Source organism: Nerophis ophidion, linkage group LG09 (genome assembly GCF_033978795.1).
Source record: "Nerophis ophidion isolate RoL-2023_Sa linkage group LG09, RoL_Noph_v1.0, whole genome shotgun sequence".
In the NCBI taxonomy this organism is placed as follows: Eukaryota; Metazoa; Chordata; class Actinopteri; order Syngnathiformes; family Syngnathidae; genus Nerophis; species Nerophis ophidion.
The window spans coordinates 46,067,413-46,094,234 of record NC_084619.1 but is presented as its reverse complement, the minus strand read 5'-3'; the positions used below and the strand labels follow the sequence as shown (position 1 = coordinate 46,094,234).

Genomic DNA, 26,822 nt, shown 5'->3' with positions numbered 1-26,822 from the left:
GGTAAAGAATCTAAAGGGATTATCAAAATTAATGTCTTCGAGAGGGCGCCAAAGTATGGGTGATTGTGTTGCTTGTTCCGCTAAAAGTCCTTTTCCCCACACTTACCCCCCGCCCCTTTTAAGTTGACTGACACAAATGGCCCAAACTGGCTTATCTCCTTGTTTTCTGAAACCACGCCGCCAGGGTGCAATTTGTTGGCTAGTGTGTACCCTCCTGTTGACAATTTCATCCAACTTCTTCCCCTTGTGGCCCAAAAAAATGAATTACACGTGTTTTCAATTCACAGGACCCTCTTCGACTCCCAACAAATTGGGTGACATTGACCCTTCCTGGTGCACCACACTGATAGATGGCTCAAAAATAGGCCCTTGGGCAAGGGCTGACATATTCTGGTATTGTGGGGAACACAGATTGTACATTTGAATCCCGACGTCAGCCGTTGGGCATTGTGCTATGGTTAGACTGGTGACCCCACTCACCCTAGTGGGTACCAAATTAACACCCCCTGTAACTCCTGTTTCATCGGCCTCTTTAACTTCCTGCCGACGCCGTCATGTTCTATCCAGGAGGAGTGTAAGGGGCTCCTTTGATTTGATGAGAAACCCTGGTGGTGTTTACTTTGATGTAATAGGGCAACGAAGGGGGATCCCCTCACAACATAAATTGTGGTGTGAATCCTGTGCAGGTTTCGAGAACCTTCCTAACATTGGTGCAATTTTCCCTGTGACTGATACTAAAAATGTAAAATGCATTCACTATATTCTTGTAAATCTATTGAGATTGACCAACCTGACTCGGGACGCTGTTGAGGGACTTGCTGAGCAATTTGCCCCTACCTCCCTCATGGCCATTCAGAACCGCATAGCCCTTGACCGCATCCTAGCCAAGGAAGAAGGTGTGTGAGCAATGTTTGGTGACCAATGCTGTACCTTCATTCCAAATAATACCGCCCCCGATGGCTCGGTCCAGAGGGCATGAGAGGGCCTCCAATCCCTGTCTAGGGAACTTACTGAAGTGTCCGGAGTCTCTGACCCCTTCAAAGATTGGCTTCAAGGCACCTTTGGCAGGTGGACTGACCTAATTAAGTCTGTCCTGGTCTCCCTTGCTGTTTTCGTGGCCACTCTAGCCTCATGCGGTTGCTTCATCGCCCCATGTGCTAGGTCTCTTTGCCCCCGCATCATTGTTAGAGCCGTAGAAGGTCAACCCCACCCTGTTTCTGGGTTTGCTATGTCTTTGAAGGGAGTGAAGCAAAGTGATGACTTTCGAGAATTGTTAGTCTCCCTTTCTAACCCTGATGACTTTGACGTGGACCCCCTCCCTCTATCTAACTCCCAATTATAACTATCATTTTATTTTAGTGCGAGCTTGCTAAAACTTCAGTGTGAGGTAGGTGCTTTAGAAGGATTGTAGTTGTGTTGAGAGATCTTTTTTAGAAGATCTGAAGGGGGACTGTTGGATGTGGTTGTCTTTTTATTTCCTAGTCAGATTTTAGAACAGCTAAAGTGTAGCCTTTTACATAGACCTTGACTTTGGAATGTGTGAATGAAGACATAACAATCTGTTATCTCAACTGTCCAAGGTAGTGAGGAGAAGAAGAGGGGCGGGTGAGAGTGAGTGAGGAGGGAGAAACTGCCATTTTAGGATTAGATCAATTTGGACCGAGCTTTGAAATGTTGTATCTAGATTGATCTCCCAAGGCGCTTTGGTTATAAAATATCAAAATGAGTAACCTCTGTCTCTGATTGATTTAAAACCAGCTTATGTGTCATCAAACAATCTGGGGGCGTTGATCAAAGGAAGAACGGGTCAAAACGCAGTCTGATAGTTTATATATCAATGATGAAATCCTAAAATTGCAACACATGCCAATACGGCCAGTTTAGTTTGGTAAATTACAATTTTAAATTTCCCGCGGAGTTTCTTGTTGACAACTCCGCGGAATGATGACGCAGAATGATGACGCGTATGTTGACGCGTGTTTGTGCCGTCTCGGGTTGGAGGGGACATATTAGCCCAGCACCACTTACGGCTAAAAGTCGTCTCTTTTCATCGCATAATTACACAGTAATTTGGACATCTGTGTTGCTGAATCTTTTGCAATTTGTTCAATTAATCAGGGAGACGTCAAATAAGAATGCTGTTGGTGGAAAGCGGTGGATTGCAGCTGCCTTTTGCAACCAAAACACAGCCGGTGTTTCTTTGTTTGTTGTGAAGCTTTAAAGCGCAGAGCGGTCAAGCGAACTACGTCAACCAGCAAGTTTTTGGATGGGAAAATTGTGATATTAAGTTGGCTCTTACCGGAGACATCAGTGGATTATGCGTCCTCCTGCAGCAGCTATCCAAAAGGCAGCTGTGATCTTGGCTCCTCCATTGGCTTCTCTCAGAGACACTGGCGTTCACAGCAGCCCTCCGACTTTAAGGTATGTCAGTATAATCTCACTAAAATACTATTAACACAATAAGCAGATACGGGATTTTCCAGAATCATCCTAGTAAATGTGTCTAATGAAACGCACCCACTGCCGCCGCCGGGAGCCGTTGCTTTTTCTTTTCTTTTTTTTAGTGCCTCACTCTAACTTTCCTCATCCACAAATCTTTCATCCTCGCTCCAATTAATGGGGAAATGGTCGCTTTCTCGTTCCGAATCGCTCTAGCTGCTGGTGGCTATGATTGTAAACAATGTGAGGATGTGAGGAGCCCTACTACCTGTGACGTCACGCGCACATCGTTTGCTACTTCCGGTAAAGGCAAGGCTTTTTTATTAGCGACCAAAAGTTGCGAACTTTATTGTCGATGTTCTCTACTAAATCCTTTCAGCAAAAATATGGCAATATCGCAAAATGATCAAGTATGACACATAAAATGGCCCCCTTCTATCCCTGTTTAAATAAGAAAATCTCATTTCAGTAGGCCTTTGAGAGCACATATGTTTTCTTTTTTTATTGCATTCTAAATAGTAAATAAATATTACCAAAAATCAGCTACCAATAGAGAGAATAGCTTCACTTAACAGCTGCTAATGCTAGCGGCGTCTCACTAGCTAGCCGACACAGGCAGAGATGGTAGTTAGCCGGTGCTGCTAACGTACTCGCCCTGCAGCACACACAGGGAAAGGAGCCAAAAAAAGGATAGGACAGGATAGAACTTTATTGTCATTACACAAGTACAACGAAATTTCATTTTCGGCCCAGTTCCGCTAAGAGCAGACACACGTTACAGGGGGGACAAGACGAGACCACCTACGGATCAGCCACTTACGGCGCTCCTTAAAAAGGTGAGAAAAGGGGGGGGGGAGTAAAAAAGGTTATCAGTCTAAGGCTAGACACTCAGTAGGGGTCCAGACTGAGTCCAAGGAAAAAAACTCACATAGCATGGCACACATTAAACATGGTACGTATATCACACCAACTTGCAACAGAGTATACTTGCCAACCCTCCCGGATTTTCCGGGAAACTCCCGAAATTCAGCGCTTCTCCCGAAAACCTCCCGGGACAAATTTCCTCCGAAAAATCTCCCGAAATTCACTCCAAGCGGACCTGAGTGACGTGTCGACAGTCTGTTTTCACGTCCGTTTTACCACAGTATAAAGACTGTGTCTGCCCAATGACGTTATAACTGTAGAATGATCGAGGACGAGTTCTTGGTTTCTTATGTGGGTTTATTGTTAGGCAGTTCCATTAAAGTCCTCCCAGCGCGGTAATAACACACAACAACGTAAGCTCCAATGTTGTGAACTTGTGACACTCTTAAACAGGACAATACTGCCATCTACTGTACATAGAATAGAATAGAATGTAGAATAGAATGTACTTTATTTATTAATTCAGCACCACAGTTCGCTCACAATAAACAATGATAATAGTTAATAATATAATATATATATATAATATATTATATTTAATATATAATGTATGAATAATATAAATAACATATATTCTACATTTAAGTGCAGTCAAGGAACATATACATTATACAGTCTGATGGCTGTCGGTATGAAGGACCTCCTCTGTTGTTCCGTTTTACATTTTGAGAGTCTTAGTCTTCCACTGAACGTGCTCATTCTCTCCGCAAGGTCCGAGTGTAGTGGGTGGGAGGTATTGTCCATAATGGCTAGGAGTTTTGTTAGACTTCTTCTCTGCCAGAGAGTATAGCTGTAGTTAGAAAACTAGTGACAGAGAATATAACAAAGATGGACATTTTAACCCTTAACTCAACAATGAGTAGATGAGTGTTATGTGTGTGTATATGTGTAAATAAATGAACACTGAAATTCAAATATTTCTATTTCCTTGAATAGCCGCCAGGCACGTAATATGCGCTTGCCTTAAAATACTGCCAGGTCAAACTCGCTGTCCAAATTTATTAGCGCATTCTTACTTTTACCGCTGGGTCAAATTCGTGACGTCACAAGTGACGCTTCCCCTGTTGTCATTTTCAAAATGGCGGAGAAGTATTTTTTTGCTTTAACTATTTGTAAACCAGGGGTCTTTTTCCACAGCCATACAGATTACACTGATGGTTGTGATATAAACAACTTTTAACACTCTTACTAATATGCGCCACACTCTGTGAACCCACACCAAACAAGAATAACAAACACATTTTGGGAGAACATCGGCTCTGTAACACATTATAAACGCAACATAATAATTACCCAGAATGCCATGCATCCATGACTCTTGGCTATATTACACACCCCGCTAGCACCAAGCCCCGCCGCTCTCCGTGCGTCGGTTGAGAAGGGCGGGGTTTGGGGGGTATGTATAATATAGCCAAGAGTCATGGATGCATGGCATTCTGTGTAATTCTCATGTTGCGTTTATAATGTGTTACAGAGACGATGTTCTCCAGAAATGTGTTTGTTATTCTTTTTTGTATGGGTTCACAGAGTGTGTCGCATATTAGTAAGAGTGTTAAAGTTGTTTATATCACAACCTTCAGTGTAAACGGTATGGCTGTTGACCAAGTATGCATTGAAATCCCGTATGAGAAGCAGCGACATGCATGCGTCCGGCCGGCACGCAGATAGCATGGTGTAAAGGTGGGCGCGATGACATGTTGTAGAGCAGTGGTCCCCAACCACCGGTCTGCGGCTGCAGAAGTATTTTTTATAATTTATTTTTACACTTAATTTTTTACTGCATGCCATTGGTAAGCGCAGGGGTGAGAAGAGGTTTTAAAACTATTAGCGCCTTCTTACTTTTACTGCATGCCTTGAATAAGCGTGAAGAGGTTTTAAATTAATAAGCGCCCCGGCGGCTATTCAAGGAAATATGGTATATATAAATATATATATATATATATATATATATATATATATTTAGCTAGAATTTACTGAAAGTCAAGTATTATATATATATTTGATATACATATATGTAATATATATATTAAATATTTGACTCTTAACCACGCCCCCAACCACGTCCCGAAATCAGAGGTCTCAAGGTTGGCAAGTATGCAACAGAGGGAGGGGTGGGTTTGAGGAGACACCGCTGCCACTATATAGCGCTGCTCAGCCATCCACAGCCCCAGAGGAATTAGGCGGTGGTGAAGGCGTGTGGGACGTGTGTGCATATATACCCAATTAACTTGGGAGAGATGATGAAATGTTTTTATATGTACTGAGGCCGATTCCAAAGTTCGATAACAGGTGTTGTTGACAAAAAGGAAGGTCAAAAGCGTCCATCTTTGAGGAGTCCTTGAGAGAGTTTCTTCAGAACAGCCTGTTACTGATTGTGTCAAGGCCATTTGAAGGAGTCAAATCGTACAAACCTCGTTTCCATATGAGTTGGGAAATTGTGTCAGATGTAAATATAAACGGAATACAATGATTTGCAAATCCTTTTCAACCCATATTCATTTGAATGCACTACAAACACGAGATATTTGATGTTCAAACTCATAAACTTAATTTTGTTTTGCAAATAATAATTAACTTAGAATTTCATGGCTACAACATATGCCAAAGTAGTTGGGAAATGTTGGGCGTGTTCACCACTGTGTCACATCCCCTTTTCTTTCTTTTAACAACACTCAATAAACGTTTGGGAACTGAGGAAAATAATTATTGAAGCTTTGAAAGTGGAATTCTTTCTCATTCTTGTTTTATGTAGCACTTTAGTCATTCAACAGTCCGGGGTTTCAGCTGAGTTAGCGCTACAAGGGATTCTGGCTATGTGTTCTGTTGTGTTTATGTTGTGTTACGGTGCGGATGTTCTCCGGAAATGTGTTTGTCATTCTTGTTTGGTGTGGGTTCACAGTGTGGCGCATATTTGTAACAGTGTAAAGTTTTTTTATACGGCCACTCTCAGTATGACCTGTATGGCTGTTGATCAAGTATGCCCTGATTGACAATTAATTCACTACTCCAAGCTCCCTGTCTCTGCATCTACCTCATGAGTGTTGCTGCGTGCGCACTCCTTCACAATTTGTTTTATTCTTAACCCTGCACATACATTGAAAATGCATGCAAGCCTGACAACACCAGCATCAACAACCATACCACTTAAGAGGGCAGCAACAGGAGAGCAGAGCAAATATAGGCGCAGATAATACGCACCTTAAACCAAACACACATTTTGAGCGCAGCAACCCTTGAAGGTGGATGTTATCTGTCAAATCTCTTCTGCCTATTCTCCCATCAACTTAAATACTTTTGTTTCCTCTGAGGCTGGAATACGTTCAACGGCCCTAGAAGGTGAAAGGTTATATAGCACTTTTGAAGTTTGGATGCAGTATGCACCACACAAAATAAAATGATGAAATAAACTTCCACAAAACTATCAAATCTACTCTGATCGCTTCAATTGAGACAACTGGAAACATTCATTGTGCTAATGATAAAAGGACCATAATGCCACTCTGTATTAATACATTTAATTTACCTGAGTTTTGTTAGTAATCAACAGCCTATTTCAGCTAGCCTCACATTTTAATCAGGGCTCGAGAATTGACTGCTGTTCTTTCTTATGAACCCTCAACGTAAGTGTAGTCTTGTATTGAGTTCTGTATAGACTTTTTGTGCGCTCCTAACTGCACCGGTGTTGTTTTTTCGCGCAAACCACTGCACGAGAATGTTCATGTAGAGTTTCACTACAAGTGTCATAAAATATTATTTTACCTACAAGCTGTCTTTGTGCATTCTAGTTGCATCTACCGCTAACATGCGGCTCCGCAATCGTGACAGAATTCTCAAGCCAACAAGTGATTTCGCACTGGAATACACAGAGAAAAAATTTGAGAGAAATGTGCTCAAGGAATTGGAAGCTTTGAAGGACTCATCGGAGGAGTTGATTGTCTGAAGACCAGAGAATCATCGTTGCTTTAAAGAAACTGTTTCGGCCAAGTGCCAAGCCGGAACGTCGTCGACGAAGGCGGAAGCCAACTTTGTCACGCTATCACAACGCTCTGCTGCAAGGGAGCTCAAGCGCTGCAGCCTTCCTCTCCTAAGGGGATTGAATACAGAAATTGACCACTTTGCCTCTCTATTCACAACTTGGGCTATTAGCCAGTGTAGCCTAAGCGCTGACGAAAAGGTTGACGCCACGCCACCAGCAGTGACGTGCTGTCAGGGGAGCCAAGTGAGGCAGTGCCTCACCTGCCACCAGGCGGCTTAACCATGAGATGATCCAAAAAGTATAAAATAAAATAAGTTTTATATTTCTCTTTTGGTTTATGCTTTCTATGTGATGTTGGTGTGGTTCCTGTATATTTTGATCATTTTCATGGTCAAAATCGCGGAAATTTCATTTTTCCTGATCAAAACAATGCAGCAGACGAGAAGTGAGGCAGAGACAGGCGGTGCCTCCACGGCTACACACAGTGTGTGTTGGGCGTGTGCGTGCGAAGGGGCGCATGCTTGTTGCCACGGGGAAAAGGCAGGTCATGAGGCAGCAAGTACCTCTGCCTCAAGTTAGGGGGCGATACATTGTCAACTTGCAGTTCAATGCCACAGCAGTACTCTGACTTGCCACACTGGGAGAGGTGGGGGTGCTCAAGCTAGGAGACACAGGTCACTCCAGCGCAAGCCAGCATTTTTTTATTTTTTTTTTAACTGTATTTTTAACAAACATGGCATTTTTTTTAGAGTAAGCCAGCGTTTGTGGGTTTTTTTTGTCAGATGCAAAAATATTGTTTAATTTCTTGGAATGGAATTGAATTAAATGAATGTTTCTGCCAATATGGAGGATTATATACTGTATCCAAGATTAAATACTTCTCTAAAATGGATTTAAGACAAAATGAATGCGATCATACAAAGTATGTTTTCATAGAAGATAGCTATTGCTGCTTCAGATACAAATACAGGTCTCTCCAGCGCAAGCCAGCATTTTTTTTTTCTTTTTTTTTAACTGTATTTTTAACAAACATGACATTTTTTTTAGAGTAAGCCAGCGTTTGTGGGGGTTTTTTGTCAGATGCAAAAATATTGTTTAATTTCTTGGAATGGAATTGAATTAAATGAATGTTTCTGCCTATATGGAGGATTATATACTGTATCCAAGATTAAATACTTCTCTAAAATGGATTTAAGACAAAATGAATGCGATCATACAAAGTATGTTTTCATAGAAGATAGCTATTGCTGCTTCAGATACAAATACAGAAAGATAAATTACACTCACAATACTTGATTTATTTTGTTAAAAGCAAATGGGACCAAAAAGTATTTATTAACAACTCTATCAAATAGTTTTTGAACCCATTTATCATATCATAATATCATTACGATCAAGTTTTTATCCAAGCGAATAACTTTTTTCCTCTGTTACTCTAATGTGCAACCTAAATCAACAATGACAAGAGCAGCACATACATGTATGAATTTAAGTAAAACAAAAAAAAATAAAAAATATAAGTATGTACCTGGTGTTTAGTTCAACGCACGTCACTGGCCACCAGTGCACAAGGCACGTACAAGAAAGTGCGAGTGACTGGTGCGTCCAACCACGCCAACTTCAGTTTTTAAAAAATTATTTATTGCAACTGCGTGCTGTCTTGGTGCGATCCGTTTTTACACCTAATTGGCGATCGCAATGCTTTAAAAGGGAACTGCGCTTTGCATTTGGGTGCGTTTTTTTAAATTAATATGCCGCGGAGGCTCAAAATGATCAAAATACGTAAATAATATTATTAAATGTGCCCGTAACTACATTAGATATATACTTGCATCTTGTATATAAAACCTCAACGGAGGCGTTTGGGTGTTTTATTTAAGGGCCTTGAAGGCGGAATTGCACAGCTCCATTGGCTCCATTGTAAGTAAACTTTTGATCACATTATTTTAAAATTTAGAATGCAAAAAATTAAAATAACATCCATCGTCATCTCTTTCATAATGTATATGAACGATAGGCAAAATTCCTAAACAAATACAGTTCCCTTGTATGTTTTCATTTTAATTTCATACTAAATTGAATAAGGAAGTTGGCCAAACATGTAAAAATACACTGCAATCTGTGGCAAAGCCCTATTTGAGGGTAATCACAAATACACTGTAATATAGATCAATCAATCATTTGATTTATTGATTGATTGATTGAATATGGATGCGCGCGTGCACACATACACGCATAAAGTCACGCGTACACAAATATACACATTCCAACACTTTTTTTGCCACACTGCAGTGTTGAATGTACCAAAATAACTCTTCAGTTTGCAATGACTAAAGCAAAATATAACAGACTCAACAACACATAACTTTAATTACTTAAACTTTAACAACCCCCCACATCAGACCCTGACGACGAGACAGTATTAAGTATAAACGATAAAACATTGAATATTAAGAGAATGTGAAAGTTTGACTCCAAACTTGTTTGCTTCCCTGACGACCTCCTTAAAGTTTTGCAATCAATCAAAAATATCAAGCAGCTAGAATGCGCCAAACAAGTGAATGTGTGGAGAAAGTGTTTGCATACCACTCATCATTCACTGAAGTGAATTTATACATTTGTAATTTAAAATTATATGAACATGTTTAAGTGTGTAAAGTGCGATGTGTGTTGACTTTATTTGTTGGTTATAGTAACCATTTAACTTACACATCATTAGTGGGGAAAATTGTTTTGGATTAAGTCATATAAATTAATGCTGTGTTCAAGTCACTCTCAAATTAAATCACTTGGTCATTGACCACTAAATCTATCTTCACCCCCAAAAAGGCAATATTATTCTAATTCAATCCACAGGGGAATAAATGAAGGCACAATGACGCTGCAGGCCAATCTTCTTGTTAAACTTGTGATGTCTCACGGGCCGCACTGAAGACTCCGGCGGGCTGCACTTGGCTCGTGGGTCGTAGCTTGGGCAACCTGGTATAGATATGACATTAAAAAGTGGTTACATTTTATATGTGTCAACATGATCGCTTCATAAAATACTTTTAACTCACTGCTGATGGGCTCCGAAACAAACGTCACATTTTGTTGTAAAATGTTTTTGTGAAGAATCAGAAGTCTTTATCCCAGCCTGAGGTTTCTTCAGGCGTCACCTCTGTGTCAGCAGGAAATATGTCAAAGTGACTGTGATCCATGGGGCCTTTCAGCTGTTGGAACACATTTGTCGGAAATTGTTTTTCAAATACACATCATGCTGTATTGTTAAAGTTAAAATGGTCTAAAGTATAATTTGTTTGTATTAGTTATAAAGAGACAAATTATATTGATGACAAAAGAAAAGGGATGATTGTTGATTAATTAAAACATATTTGTGTTACGTATGGACGTATTTGAGTGACGGACAAGAGGCCATGGTGAGTGTTGACAGCTACTGATGTATGCATAAGACATCGTACATGAATAGACACCACATTGGGTGTTTAGGCGCAGGAAATTTTACTGCCACCTTAAACCTGTAATCTACGCCAGTTTGAGCAAAAGAAAGAAGTTGTTTTGCAAATCAGCATACAAAAAAAAATTAAAAGAATTACTTTTCACAAGTAAGAGTGAACATTACTATTGGTTGTATTTTGTGAATCAGAGAATATTGTACTGTATCCATGCCTGCAAAAGTGGACATCACGTTTCTACATTGGCGGCGAGGATACGGAGCACAAGTTGTCAAAGAACCCATCGATTTTCCCCTTTAGGACCGTCTGCCCCATTCATTGCACGGAGCAGTATCATATTGACCGTAAGTGAAAACCATTGAATAATACATGCTACTCCAGTGCTAACCAGCACTACAGACAGAACGAAAGAGATACAAAAAAAATTATATATATATATATATATATATATATATATTTAAAAAAAAAAAAAAAAAAAAAGATAGATGACGGCAATAGCTGGGCTCCTGCAATTCCCACACTTTGATTTTAGCACCGAACCCGCCTCCCTCTCCTCAAAATTAAAGAAATGGATGTTGCGATTTGAAACATTTCTCACTGCAGCAGCCATAATGGATGCAACACGTAAAAGGGCTATGCTACTGTATTATGCTGGGGAACCAGTGCAAGATATTTTTTAAACTTTTACTGAAAAAGAAGAGGCAAAGGACTATGATAAAGCAGTTGAGCTACTCAATGCATTTAGCCCAAGTCGTAATGTGGAGTTTGAAATCTACACCTTTAGACAAGCAAAACAAAACGAGGGAGGAACAAAGGATGCATTCCATACTAGACTCCGGAAACTGTCCCAAAACTGCAAATTCAGTGACGAAAATAAATAAATAAAATCACAAATCATATATGTCATCACGGCTCAGGAGGAAAGCACTACGAAACCCGAGGAAGACTCTCAAAAACTTACGGGGGGGCGGCATGGCGTAGTGGGTAGAGCGGCCGGCCAGAAACCTGAGGGTTGCAGGTTCGCTTCCCACCTATTGACATCCAAAAAATTGCTGCCGTTGTGTCCTTGGGCAGGGGACTTCACCCTTTTCCCCCGGACCGGTGCAGCTCACACTGGTGAATGAATGATGAATGAATGATGGGTGGCGGCCGGAGGGGCCGTAGGCGCAAACTGGCAGCCACGCTTCCGTCAGTCTACCCCAGGGCAGCTGTGGCTACTGATGTAGCTTACCACCACCTGGTGTGAATGAATGTTGAGTCCCACTTCTCTGTGAGCGCTTTGAGTGTTTAGAAAAGCGCGATATATACTGTATCTAAGTTATTTACCGGATCTTCCCAGGGCATTCGAAACATCTGATTTACAGGCTTCTGACATGGAAAACAAAAATAAAACAGGAAAGATTGCAGCCACAGTGCACAACGACAACAGCAATCAAAAACAACATGCAGGAATTGTGGGGGCACATTTCCTCACCTGGAGGACAATCTGCAAAAGGCGTCTCGTGCAATGCATGCGGGAAACTCAAATCATTATGCTCGTTGCTGTCTCTCACAACAGACAACCAAACAAACACACAGCATGCACAAAACAAGAGAACGTAACTATAATAAGTCAGATCACTTCAGACTGATGCAGACGAACTACCTCATACATGAATGTATATATTAATATATGTATTATATATATATATATATACACACACACATATATATATATATATATATATATATATATATATATATATATATATATACATATATATATATATATACACACATATATATAAATATATATATATTTATATATATGTGTATGTACTGTGTATATATATATGTGTGTATATATATATATACATATATATGTGTATATATATATTATACATATATTAATATATACATTCATGTATATATATATATATTTATATACACATACTGTATGTATATAAACATGTATATATTATATATACAGTACATATATATATATATATAAACATATACATATATATACATGTATATATGTATATGTATTATACATGTTTGTATATGTATTATACATGTTTTTATATATATATAATGTACCGGTGTATATTAATGTATATACATGTATACATTTTGTTTAGAAATTTTGATTTATTTAGAAATTTGGTATTTATATAGATGTCACGTTTGTAAATCTGATTTCATGTTTGATCATGTTTTGTTTTGAGTTCTGGACTCTTGTTCTGTTTTTTCACTTCCTGGTTTGTTTTTGTTACCATGACAACTCATTGCTTTTCACCTTGCCCTCTTAGTCACGCCCATGCCTTCAGTCCCGCACCTGTTCCTAATTATTCTCAGCCACTATTTAAGTCAATTTCTTTCTGTCCATCAGTCTGCGAACATTAACTTTCATTACCCATGCCGTTCTAACTTTCATTGCCTTACATTCCTCATGCCATGTACATTTTTGTTTGTATTTATGTCTTTGATAGTATCTTTTGTTTGTTTGTAGATAGAACAAAAACAGCGGAACTTTTTTTCATGTTTCTTAACCGGGTGTTGATCCAAGGCCGGTGGGCCTTCTGGAAGCAACACCCTGCTTGAAACTCTGACATATTTTCAGCTTTTTGTTGCTGTTTTTGTTCTAAGTTTTAGTATAGATTAGTATCCGCCATCGAGCACGCTTTTTGTTTTGCCTTTTTTTTTGTATTTTGAGTATTAATAAAAACAAACATGTACCTTAATTCACGCCTGGCTCGTCCTGTAATCCCGCTACGTCGAAGGAGCACACACAATCCATGTCTTTGCTTGACAATAGATTGCTATATAAATAAAGTAGGCTACAACAATCATTGCTAATAGGTATAGATTATAAATCTAAATAGAAAAATAGAATAGTGTAAAAATGTACAATGTGTTCTGAAAGTGTTTGCAAAATACCTGTCTAATCAGAATTTTGTATAACTGCTAATCCGACTATGAATATTAAAATATGACAATTCATATGTCGTCATTTGCGTTATAATGGCTACATAATGACGTTTGCATTAAAAAAAAGTGTCAAAATCAGTTTAGTATACAAAAAGTAATGATGGACTAAATGGGGTGACACTTCATTGCTTTCAGGTGGAGATGTTGACCCGTTCAAGATGGCGGGCCCCCGGCTCGTCAGCGTCAATAGGCAGTAGCAGTCGGTGCAGGGTATATTCAACATTATGTTTTTGGATGTATGTAAATGAATAAAATAAAATATAAATAAAAACACCCAGTGAGCAAGGGTAATCATGCTTGTACTTAAAGTTTGTAGAGTCAAGAGACAAAACAAATTGAAACAGAGAAAACATGGAGTGTAATCTCGAGCTGATGAATGAGCAGGCAAGCAGTTATTTACTTTTAGCGTAAGTTCTCATGCAAAAAACTAAACACATTGCAATGTCTCGGAGGAATAAGAGTAACAGGCCACTTGATGAACCATCACCCAGAAAATACTCCTGATGTGAAAACAAAGAGCGAGCAAGGCCAAAAATCTATTTGTGAGATATGTTTACATTATTAAAAGTTAAACTATCAGTTAATCTCCTGATAATCTTTTATATATATATATATATATATATATAATATATATATATATATATATATAAATATATGCTCGTATAGGCATATTTATACATGCGTATGTATGCATGCACGCACGCACGCACACACACACACACAAATATATATATATATATATATATATATATATATATATATATATATATATATATATATATATATATATATATATATATATATATATAAAATAAAGGCAACCAAAAGGTAAATACTCCAAAAAAAGCTCAAATCAGTTGCAGTATTACAAAATGAAGGTTGCAATTTTACCTGAAAAATAGTCATTTTAATATTAAATATGTCCTTTATTTCTTTGCAATATTGATGTATTGGAAAATGATCTGCAAGCAGTTTTCAGTGTTTTATGTTTCATGAAAACATTAATGATTCACATTTACTCAACAGCTAAGCAGTTTTATGTTTTGCATTGTGTTCTCTTTTTGTACCCAAAAAGAAGCTGAGGTGATTTTAAAACCGAGGTAAGAACCCAAACGAGTCAGCAAATACGAGCATACAAATTGGGTTTTGCTAATCTCACCTCTCTTTTCAGAGGAGACAGCAGTTTATGACGTCTTAATCCCTCCCAATTGAAGCCCTGGAACCACCTGTGAAAATATATGTTCAACACAGCAGTTTATGGTCAGCGCTTCAGTGGTTATGAATGAAGAAAATGAAGAGGACTGTGCAGAAATCGCACTTGAAAAGCAAAGAAGAAAAAAATTATACAAGGAATAATACAGAACTAAAAGTGACAATGCAATTGTGGACATACTTGTGCTTCTTGATGTCAGTGATACCATTCTTTTTGTTTCCCAGTCTTTGCACCGGATTTAACCTATGTGGGACAGAAAATTATGTAGAACTTCATTCAGAATGCCGTGCTTTATTGACGGATGTGGAATTATATAAACATTAGCGCTGGCGATACCCAACCCAAGTAATAAAGTGCCAACATTGGTGATGCTGATACTAATACTGATAAGTTTTACTTGAATTTAGTCCAAAGACCGTGACCCCAAAAGGGATAAGCGGTAGAAAATGAATGGATGGATAAGTCAATGAGTTTGACGTTAAATAAATTGATCATGGTAATAGCCTGAAAAAAACAAAACAAAAATAAATTAGGCACAAATAATTTTAATAGTGAACAATATGCAAAAACAACAATAAAAGACTATTGAACAATATCGACAACAATTTTTTATTTTATGTAGTCATTATTTTACTGTGGAATGTTAGAAAAGCCATGCGATGAGGTGGTGACTTGTCCAGGGTGTACCCCGCTTACTGCCTGAATGCAGCTGAGATATGATAAGGCACCCCTCACGACCCCGAAAGGGACAAAGCGGTAGATAATGGATAGATGGATGGAATGTTAGAAAAGGTTTGATCAAGTGAAATCAGCCAAACAGAGAACAATGGTAAGTAGGTATGAAAAACACAAATCTATTTATTATTAACTGTCTGGAATGGACTTATCTTTAAGTTGAAGTGGAGTGGTGATTTTTTGGGGGGAGACCTAGAAGCAACAAAAATGTATGAAGTTAAACTCATGACACAGCAAGTTAAATGATGCAGATACGTTTTTACTGAATACTTTCAAATACACTTCTGCCTTGGACACATTGTATGTGTAAGTCATATGCAACTATAATTATGTGATACTTGTTAGATGCACATGTTTATACATGCATGGCATAGTGGGTAGAGCGGCCGGCCAGAAACCTGAGGGTTGCAGGTTCACTTCCCACCTATTGACATCCCAAAAATCGCTGCCGTTGTGTCCTTGGGCTGGACACTTCACCCTTTGGCCCCGGTGCCGCTCACACTGGTGAATGAACGATGAATGAATGATAGGCGGCGGTCGGCGCAAACTGGCAGCCATGCTTCCGTCAGTCTACCCCAGGGCAGCTGTGGCTACTAATGTAGCTTACCACCACCAGGTGTGAATGAATGTTGAGTCACACTTCTCTGTGAGCGCTTTGAGTGTTTAGAAAAGTGCAATATAAATTTAAGTTATTATTTTTACTTGTTTATATTGACAAATGTGCTGTTTTAGACGGCAATATTGTTCAATTATGAAAGCTTATTAACCTATGTCAAGCATGTGTGCTATCGTGTTCTTCGCGGTTGTTTAGCTCAGCTGCTAGTAGCTTATAGCCACCATGTCTACCTTTCTGAAATACTAAAATAGAGAAGACCAACTTTGTGCTCTCATTCAAATCCTTTGACTTTTTACCCCGAGATTAGTTTTTGTTGATCAAATATAAAAATATTTGTACCGCTCAGTATATTGCCATGTTGCAATCGCGCCAATTCACGCTAATTCAACAGTTCTCAATAGTGTAATAATCTCTGTTAAAGTGGGAATGAAATATGTCAAATGTTTAGGACTATAAACAAGTGTTCAATGGACAAACATTTTTCAAACATACAATGTAAACAGAAAATGCCTCCAGCTTGTGACAGAACAGACAACTTTTTTGCAATTAAAGCATAGTTTGGTCGATTTGTTAAAATCAAAGAACATTGATAAAACCATTTAAAAACATCATAAAATCACAATGTCATTGGTAGGGCTGATCTGACATCGATATCGAATATTACCAAGATCAGCAAACATTGTTGGATCATATCGGCGAGCATCTAAAATCTCTGATACACGCACTCCTCCAACGTGTTTACTTTTGCAAAGTTGGACATCTAAATATCCTCCAATAAGCACATTAGGTTGGTCTTTTCTTGTATTTTATTCAAGTCGTTTACAAAAAGATAAACATGGCAGGCTATAGGCTCCTAGAAGCTAACAGTTACACAACAGCTAAGCGCACAACAACAGACATGGAGATTATACATCTCTTTGGCATCTTAGTCACAGATGACCATGCTAATTTACGCTCTTGTGTCAGACACTTATTTTGATTTGATGTTTAATCTTTATTTTATTTCTTTCATTTATTTTTTTAATTTTGTAATGGTACTTTAATTCTTATTAATAGTTTGTTTTTTTATTTAAATAGTTTTGTCATCCTATTTTAGTCAATTATTTGTAATATCTTTTCAATTTTAATGAGTGTTCTAATTGTACAATGCATTCATTTAATTATAATTTTCACATTTTAACTTTATGTTTTGTTTATACAGTACATTCAGGTTTGTTGACAACGCCTAGCAAATTGTTTTTTGTAAACATATATCAAATAATTAGAACTGCATGTTACTTAAACATACAAAGTCTCCAAGGCAGAAGCGGATTAGAAAGCATCCAATAACAAACGTATCCATATCTTACTACGTCATGACATTAACTTAATGGTTTATTGTGGCCACTAGGTGTCGCCAAAAACACTTACCACTTCACTTAAGGCGCAGTGAGAAAGTGGCCGTGCGCCACCCGAGGATCCCTGGTTCAATCCCCACCTAGTATCAACCTCGTCACGTCCGTTGTGTCCTTGAGCAAGACATTTCACCCTTGCTCCTGATGGGTGCTGGTTAGCATCTTGCATGGCAGCTTCCTCCATCAGTGTGTGAATGTGTGTGTGAATGGGTAAATGTGGAAGTAGTGTGCCTTGAAGGTAGAAAAGAGCTATACAAATACAACCCATTTATCATTTCCTGTTGGTTGATAATACAGTAAATAAGTGTGTTTTTCATACCTTGTTCTCTGCTTGAAAAATTTCACAAGCTCAAACATTTTCATTTTCAACATTCATACTACAAAATAATATGAGTATGTACAGTGATTCTTGGTGATATTGTATTGGATCAATAATGGTATAGGCCATTAATTAAGGCTCCAATATCGACTTTATATCAAAATTTACATCGGGAAACCCTCAGTATCTGAAAAAAATAAGCCTAAAAATATTGCCACTTTTGCAGCAATTTTGTGAAAAATCTAGACCTAGATGCTACAATTATTTAAAAATGCCTGCAAAATCCTGGAAAAACTGAATATCAACAATATAGCAAGATGAACATCAAGACAAAAAACAGTGCTGTCTGTCAAAATAAACATAGAATTAAACAATATTTAACTCAACATGTTAGCATTGATACAATAAAAGGGAATAAGCGGTAGAAAATGGATGGATGGATGATACTACCCTTGGTATCAATAAGTATTCTTTGTAAAACAATTGACCAGTAGATTGCTTGCCATTGAATAAAACTTTAAAAAGGTTGTAATGTGTCCCACAATGATGAAACACTAGTTACATTTCAAAAGTTGTATATCTATGTAATAGATATATAGATTTAAACATGCAATCCTATGGTCAATCATTGTTTTCATATTTTCATACCACTAAGCAATATTACCCTATCCGGATCCATACTTGCAGAGTCTCCTGATGAGGTCATCTGGACGCTTGCCTATTCTCTTTGGGAAGTCTACCTTTTCAATGCCATAGAGGACCACTGTGTAGATCTTTATGGGGTCCGATCCAGAAAAGGGTGGACTGCAGAGGGGGAAAAAATTACATACTTTCTATTCATCATGAGGTATCAGGCCTGTTTGCAAGCATCGATGATCAGAGCTCACCAGTCTTCTCTGTCGTCTGCTCTTTGTATAAGTTCTATATTATTTATATTTCCGACTATTTCCGACAAATCATCTTAAGCTGTTGATATGTTTTTCGTTGTCGACCTGGAGCTTTCTTTCCTACTAGTTTTCCTACTTCAGTTTTTCTAAGCGGTCTTTTCTAATGATATGTCAGAGGAATTTCATTCTTCATTTTCTTTTCAGTCCATGATATGCAGAGTATTTTTCTGAAGAACCACATTTCTGTTGCCTCTAATTTTCTCAGTTGTTGATTGTTTAAAGTCCAGCATTCACAGCCGTAAAGTAGGACAGACCATACTCAGTTTGGTGTCAATTGAGATGTTTCTATTTTTAAATATAAGACTCATTTTGTTGAAGCTGTCTTTTGACCTGGCAATCCTTTTGTTTCTCTTTTTCACACCTACCATCAGATGTTACTGTGACACAGAGGTAATTGAATTGATCCACTTGTTTTATTTTATTGTTGTTGCAGGTGCAACATGCAGGTGGACGTGGTTTCTTGGAAACTGTCATGCTTTCGGTTTTGTTGAGGTTTAAAGCAAGTCCGTTTGCTTCACTGTGGGCTACCACTGTGTTCAGAATGTTTTTCTTCAGATTCTGCCACAAGCACAGTATCAGCTGCATATCTGAGGTTGTTAACATTAATTCCTCCAATTTTTATACCATTTTGATGATTGATGTTGCATAAGATCATTTCACTGTTGATAGTAAACTGATCAGGAGATAGAACACAACCTCGTCGAACCTTTGAATGGCTTGGAATTGACTGCATTCTCCATCTATTCGGACTACTGCTTCTTGTTCCCAGTACAAATATCTGATAATCCTCAGGTGCTTCCCATCAATATCCAGCTCATTCAAGTTTTGGAAAAGTTTTTTTGTTTCACTTTATCAAATACTTTGGAATAGTCTATAAAACACAGGTATAAATCAGTTTGCACTTCTATTGAACTCTCCATTGGGGCGGAATAGCTCGGTTGGTAAAGTGGCCGCGCCAGCAACTTGAGGGTTCCAGGTTTAATCCCAGTTTCTGCCATCCTAGTGACTGCCGTTGTGTCCTTGGGCAAGGCACCTGCTCCCAGTGCCACCCACAATAGTTTAAATGGAATGTAGATATTGGGTTTCACCATGTAAAGCGCCTCACAATACGAAGGTCCTGAGTAGTCCGGGGTTTAATCCCGGGCTCGGGATCTTTCTGTGTGGAGTTTGCATGTCCTGCCCGTGACTGTGTGGCTTCCCTCCGGGTACTCCGGCTCCCTCCCACCTCGAAAGACATGCACCTGGGGATAGGTTGATTGGCAACAGTAAAATTCTCCCTTGTGTGTGAAGGTATCCCTAAGCTCGTTAGAGACCCCCTTTATTCTGTTGCTCAAAAATTTTGAAGACTTTGATACCATGATTTTCTTTGCAAGACTTACTTATAGTAGTTTGCAATCACTTTCTATAAGGGCAGTGCCTATACTAAGCATGTTGTCCCAGCCATTATACCACACCACAGTATCTTCTGCATGGCACAACAAAAAGTTGACCAGTTCCAAATACTCTAGCTGCTCGACATTTTCTTCCATCACCTGCCTGCCGTGAATTCACGTAACCCTGTTAGGGAGGCTAAATGGGTACTCCACCTTGCCCACACACCATTACTCTCTTCAATAATAGTTGAAAAATAATATTAACAATAATTATTGATTATTCCTTAGCCATTTATTCATGTGGGTGCATTGCTGACGTTTAAATTCACAGTTTCACAAAGATTTGCTGGACCATAGTTCAGGTTCAAGTGAACAAAGTCATCATTATAAGGTTGCAGGATTGCTCTCTTAATACTGATTTAAGGGAATAAGCGGTAGGAAATGGATGGATGGATGCTGTGCAATCTGGGATGTCATACCTAAAAAGCCCTTTGATCTTCATTTCAGACCCTCATCTTGCTCAGATTTATTTGGTAGTGTTTGTTTTTGTAATTATAATTACTATTATTAGTCATAATCTAATAAAATAGTACAGTAATTTAACAAAATCTATGAGTATGTGCTTTTACTGCCATTTAGAGCCTGGTCTAAGATCCAAACACCACATGCTCAGTGGTGTGTGCAAACCTAAATGTTTTGTGTTGCGTGTGATCTACCAAGACATTGTGTACAATTGATAACAAGTACAAAAGTGGTGCAGACCGCCTAATTTAAATTAGGTTTTTGCTTTTACTATGCAGGGCTTTCAATATGGGGACACTCGATCATTTACTGCATATTTATGTTATCATCCTGTCGCATGTTTGAAATAAGCAGCAGACATTCACAACTTTTTATGGCCATTTTACAAGAAGTCCTGCAAATCTACAAAAGAAACCACTTTTTTTGCGTACCGAAGGTGCGCTCATGAAATAGAATGCGGCACTAACTGCAAATGTGAAGAATATCCAAGAAAATTAGTTCTTGCATGAAGTTGTTTTTCTATAGGTGATATGTTAATACGGTGATATATATTTTATATGAAAAAACAAACGTCATTAAAAAACACGATAATTGAATTTGTTTTAATTAGTCCCTTAAGTCAGTCAGCAACTATAAAATTATAAAATTATATTGGTGATTAGACAATATGTCTGATATTTTAATTTTTCACAGTCCTTATGTATTAACATGCATACATTGGATGGCGCTGCAGCGCAATCGCCTCCTTTCTAACAGCTGTTTGCGTAATTTTTCAGATGTGTTAAATAAAGAGACAAAAATGCACTCGCAGTTGAGTTTATTCTGGATTAATCAGACTGCTGGAACCAAGCATTTTTTGTGTCGTTTTTCACCATTCCCAGGTCTAAAGTCGTTGTCAATTTGTACTAAATTGTAAGATTATATCCTCATCCTAACTATCCAGATGAGAGACATGATTTATAATCTACAATAAACTTTCACGCACGGAGAAGCGAGAATTAGCAGGTGACCAATGATATTGTCAATATAGGCACCGGTGATATTGGCGCCATTATAAATGGTTTCTGTGCGTTAGAGCTTGTTGTAGCACAAAAACTAATACTTGGTTAATATTCCATCCATCCATCCATTTCCTACCGCTTATTCCCTTTGGGGTCGCGGTGGGCGCTGGTGCCCATCTCAGCTACAATCGCAAAATATAAATGGAATATTGTTGGCAGTTTATGGATGGTTATTTATTGGGTTTTATGTGGGGAATCGGGAATAGTAGAAAGACGTCATGTGAGACTGTATCCTGACTTTTGGAACAATTAGGAGATGAATGCCAGAGGATCTCAGGGTCCACGAGGGTTAGTAAAATAGAAACTGAAAAAGATGCCACAAATTCACATATTTTAGGATGCAACAATCCCCCCAAACTGTCAGCAAAAACCTAGAGGGATTGTATTAGTGCCTTGAGATTACTTCTATTTTGAATCGGTGATATAGTATAACAAACTGACTGGAGCGCTAATTTGTAGTGAATTCAATGCTAAGCAATGCCACTGCCATTGCTAAACTACACTACAGTGTGCTGGATCAATCTTAACCCTTGGATAAACAACCTACCAATAACTACACACCTCCACAGTTAGGGTCAACAATCACCCAAATTAAAACCAATGCTATTTTGCAATAAACTGTGTTGTTATTCTTCATAATCTTTAAGAAGAGTTGTATTAATTTTATATTCAAGGTATTCCTCATAAAACATGTTTTTTCTCATGAGGCCATCTGCATGTTGTATTTTTTCATAAATTTTAAGAAATTGCAGTTTTTGTATCACAACACCAATCTTTCGCAAGGGGGTCAAAGATGACCCCAGGCAGTTCCTATGGAATCTTGCACAAAGCAACTCTGACTGTCCCACTTGCACATCTGATGTCAAATCTTACATCTTGATGCTACTTTGACTTTCAATACTTTCCCACTTACCCATATGATGTCACATTTGATGTCAGCAGTCTCACCACCCAGAATGTCATTTTTACACAGCAACATACATGTAAGTACAAACCCCGTTACCATATGAGTTGGGAAATTGTATTGGATGTACATATAAACGGAACACAATGATTTGCAAATCCTTTTCAACCCATATTCAATTGAATGCACTACAAAGACAATATATTTGATGTTCAAACTCATAAACTTTGGGGTTTTTTTTGCAAATAATAATTGACTTAGAATTTCATGGCTGCAACACGTGCCAAAGTAGTTGGAAAAGGGCGTGTTCACCACTGTGTGATAATCACTTTTTCTTTTAACAACACTCAATAAAAGTTTGAGAACTGAGGTAACCAATTGTTGAAGCATTGAAAGTGGAATTCTTTACCATTCCTGCTTGATGTACAGCTTAGTTGTTCAAAAGTCCGGGGTCTTGTTGTCGTATTTTACGCTTCATAATGCGCCACACATTTTCGATGGGAGACATGTCTGGAGTGCAGGCCGGCAAGGAAAGTACCCGCACTCTTTTACTACGAAGCCACGCTGTTGTAACATGTGGCTTGGCATTGTTTTGCTGAAATAAGCAGGGGCCTCCATGATAACGTTGCTTGGATGACAACATATGTTGCTCCAAAACCTGTATGGACCATTCAGCATTAATGGTGCCGTCACAGATGTGTAAGTTACCCATGCCTTAGGCACTAATACACCCCCATACCATCACAGATGCTGGCTTTTGAACTTTGCGCCTATAACAATCCGGATGGTTATTTTCCTCTTTTTTCCGGATGACACCAAGTCCACAGTTTCCAAATATAATCTGAAATGTGGACTCGTCAGACTACAGAACACTTTTCCACTTTGCATCAGTCCATCTTAGATGAGTTCAAGCCCAGCGAAGCCGGCGGCGTTCGTGGGTGCTGTTGATAAATGGCTTTCGCTTTGCATAGTAGTTTTAACTTGCACTTACAGATGTAGCGACCAACTGTAGTTACTGACAGTGGTTTTATGAAGTGTTCCGGAGCCCATGTGGTGATATTATTTACACACTGATGTCGTTTTTTGATGCAGTACCGCCTGAGGGATCAAAGGTCCGTAATGTCATCGCTTACGTGCAGTGATTTCACCAGATTCTCTGAACCTTTTGATGATTTTACGGACCTTAGATGATAAAATCCTTAAATTCCTTGCAATAGCTCGTTGAGAAATGTTGTTCTAAAACTGTTCGACAATTCGCTTACAAATTGGTGACCCTCACCCCATCCTTGTTTGTGAATTACTTAGCATTTCATGGAAGCTGCTTTTATACCCAATCATGGCACCCAGCTGTTCCCAATTAGCCTGCACACCTGTGGGATGTTCCAAATAAGTGTTTGATGAGCATTTCTCAACTATCTGTATTTATTGCCACCTTTCCCAACTTCTTTGTCACGTGTTGCTGGCATCAAATTGTAAAGTTAATGATTATTTGCACAAAAAAAAAATGCTTATCAGTTTTAACATCAAATATGTTATGTTTGTAGCATATTCAACTGAATATGGGTTGAAAATGATTTGCAAATCATTGTATTCCATTTATATTTACATCTAACACAATTTCCCAAATCATATGGAAACGGGGTTTGTATCTGTGCATGTCAGCATCTCTTGTATTAAATTATCAGACATGAACAGCTTCCATGCATCTATACAGAAGACAGTACTGAACACAGGTGCAGGCTCTGGCAGACTACTATTGTGTTAAATATTGTGGCCTGGAGTTTTGTCTGGCTGCGAGGCCAGGCTACAACACTCTGCCCAGTAAGAGCCCATGTGGCTCATTCTGTCGGACACAATATCCATTTCTCATCAGAGGACTCCTCTGTGCCTGACTGGCCTTGTTCCGTGGAGGGACAATAGTCTGGGTCCTCTACATCTGAGATGTTGATTCATTTTTTTTGTTTTTTTTTTAAAAGGAGAGTCAATGCCTCTGATGGACTCTTCATCTTATCCGCCCTGGATAATTTGGCAGGTAAGGTCCACAGGCATCCTAGCGACCATGTTACTTTGGATAAATAAATAAAAAAACATTAGAATAGGACACTGTTTGAAATGCACAGAAAACTATACATCATATAGAAACTATATACCAACATATACATGTAACAAACAGTTCAGGGTGTCACAAGTTACTGGAGAGTGTTAAGTAAGGAGGAGGAGTTTTGTCCCTCCAGAGACCAGCACCTGCATCACTCGATACGGGCCCTTCCAGTGCGGCGCCAGTTTAGTACAGTTTTCAGTGGGGTTATTCAGCCACACCAACGCACCCTCTTCGTGGGCCCGATGAAAGCTCTTCTTGTCATAATACAGTTTCTGTCTCTCATGAGCCTCCACTGAATTAAGCCTGGCTGCACTGAAGGCCGACCCCAGCTGTTCAGCCATAGCTGAAACATAGTCTGTCAGGATCCCAGAGCCCAGGGAGTCTGGGACACTAGATGGCACCAGTGTCTCTGCAGCCCGTGCATAAGGTAAAAGGGGGTGAGCCGGGTGCTGGCGTGTTTAGTTGGTTGTATGCAAAGACGACCTGCCTTATATATGTGTCCCACTCACCCCCATGAGAAATCAACATCTTGGCTAACTGGTCGATCAAAGTCCGATTATGACGCTCCACCATGCCATCAGACTTGGGGTTTTAAGTAGTGGTGCGTGTCTTTTTTAATCCAAGCAACTGGCAGAGTCTCTGGATGACTTCCGCTTCGAACTGGCGACCCTGATCGCTATGCAGGATTTCGGGGACACCATCCACCAAAACATAGTCCTCAAACAGGCAGTGAGCGACAGTGTGAGCTGTTTGGTTGTGACAAACTTAGTGAAGTAGTCCTCCACCACTAAAACATATCTGTACACCGGGCACGTTAAGGGCAACTCCAAAATGTCCAATGTTAATGAAAATTAAGTTAATAAATAGAGATCAGACTTAGATGTATGTTTTAAAATCGACCTCTTGGGTGGTGAGACTGCTGACATCAGATGTGCAAATGGGACAGTATTGACAGTCATAGTTGCATTAGATGTGACAGATGACAAACAATGTGTAAGTGGGACAGTCAGTTACTTTAAATTAAAGGTTCATATAAGAATCAATAGGAACTGCTTGGGGAAATTTTGACCACACTTGTTGAAGAGTGATACACAAAGTGCAATTTCTTAAAAATAAATAAAAAATGCAAATGGCTTCCTATCAAAACATGTTTCCTATGCAGAATACAACTCTTTATTTTGAAAGTTTTAAGGAAAAACAACCCGTGGGATAATTTTTCCTGTGGAAAAAGATTAATGTGTAAAAATAATTTAAAAATATTTAAATTTGTGGAAACATTGTAAGGGTAATAAAAATATATATATTCAAAAAGTCTACTAAAAATAACCCCCTGTTGAAGACCTCTGCTTTCACATGTGAAATTATATTGGCCAGTATTTATTTATGTTCAATCATTCCTAAAACCACATCACATCCATAAGTTGGGTGTGAGTTTTCCTTGCCCTTATGTGGGCCTACCGAGGATGTCGTAGTGGTTTGTGTTGTGGTTTGTGCAGCCCTATGAGACACTAGTGATTTAGGGCTATATAAATGAACATTGATTGATTGATTGAAGTTCACTGCCTACCCTGTCATCAACCTCAAACAAGAAACAAACACAAACGCAAAAAATAAAAAATAAATTGACTTACTTGCCAGTTAGGAGTTCAAATATGAGGATGCCCAATGACCAGCAATCAGCTCCGAAATCATGGCCCTTGTTCATGATGACTTCTGGGGCCACATACTCTGGGGTCCCACAGAAGGTCCAAGTCTTCTTTCCAAGACCAATCTTTTTAGCAAAGCCGAAGTCTGCCTGTGGAAATAAAAGACATAAAATGACACTGCGGTGGAATTCTCAGGGCACTAAATCAATTGCAACCGGACTGTTCAG

General features: G+C 38.8%; 1 protein-coding gene across 2 annotated transcripts in view; it reads right to left on the bottom strand.

Moving 5' to 3' along the window:
- Positions 1–9,504: 9,504 nt before the first annotated feature.
- The window catches only part of LOC133559355 (cGMP-dependent protein kinase 2), a 133,222-nt gene continuing 115,904 nt past the window's right edge, over positions 9,505–26,822 (bottom strand). Inside the window, exons 16-21 of one of the 2 annotated variants that reach the window (XM_061911055.1) lie at positions 26,581–26,744; positions 18,723–18,845; positions 15,158–15,220; positions 14,924–14,990; positions 10,399–10,551; positions 9,505–10,318 (exon numbers count right to left, since the gene is read on the bottom strand). In XM_061911055.1, coding sequence (XP_061767039.1) covers positions 10,456–10,551; positions 14,924–14,990; positions 15,158–15,220; positions 18,723–18,845; positions 26,581–26,744 — 513 coding nt within the window. In that variant the 3' untranslated portion in view covers positions 9,505–10,318; positions 10,399–10,455. Of the gene's footprint in view, positions 10,319–10,398; positions 10,552–14,923; positions 14,991–15,157; positions 15,221–18,705; positions 18,846–26,580; positions 26,745–26,822 lie in introns of those variants that run through there. The other variant, XM_061911056.1, reaches the window with a different exon arrangement.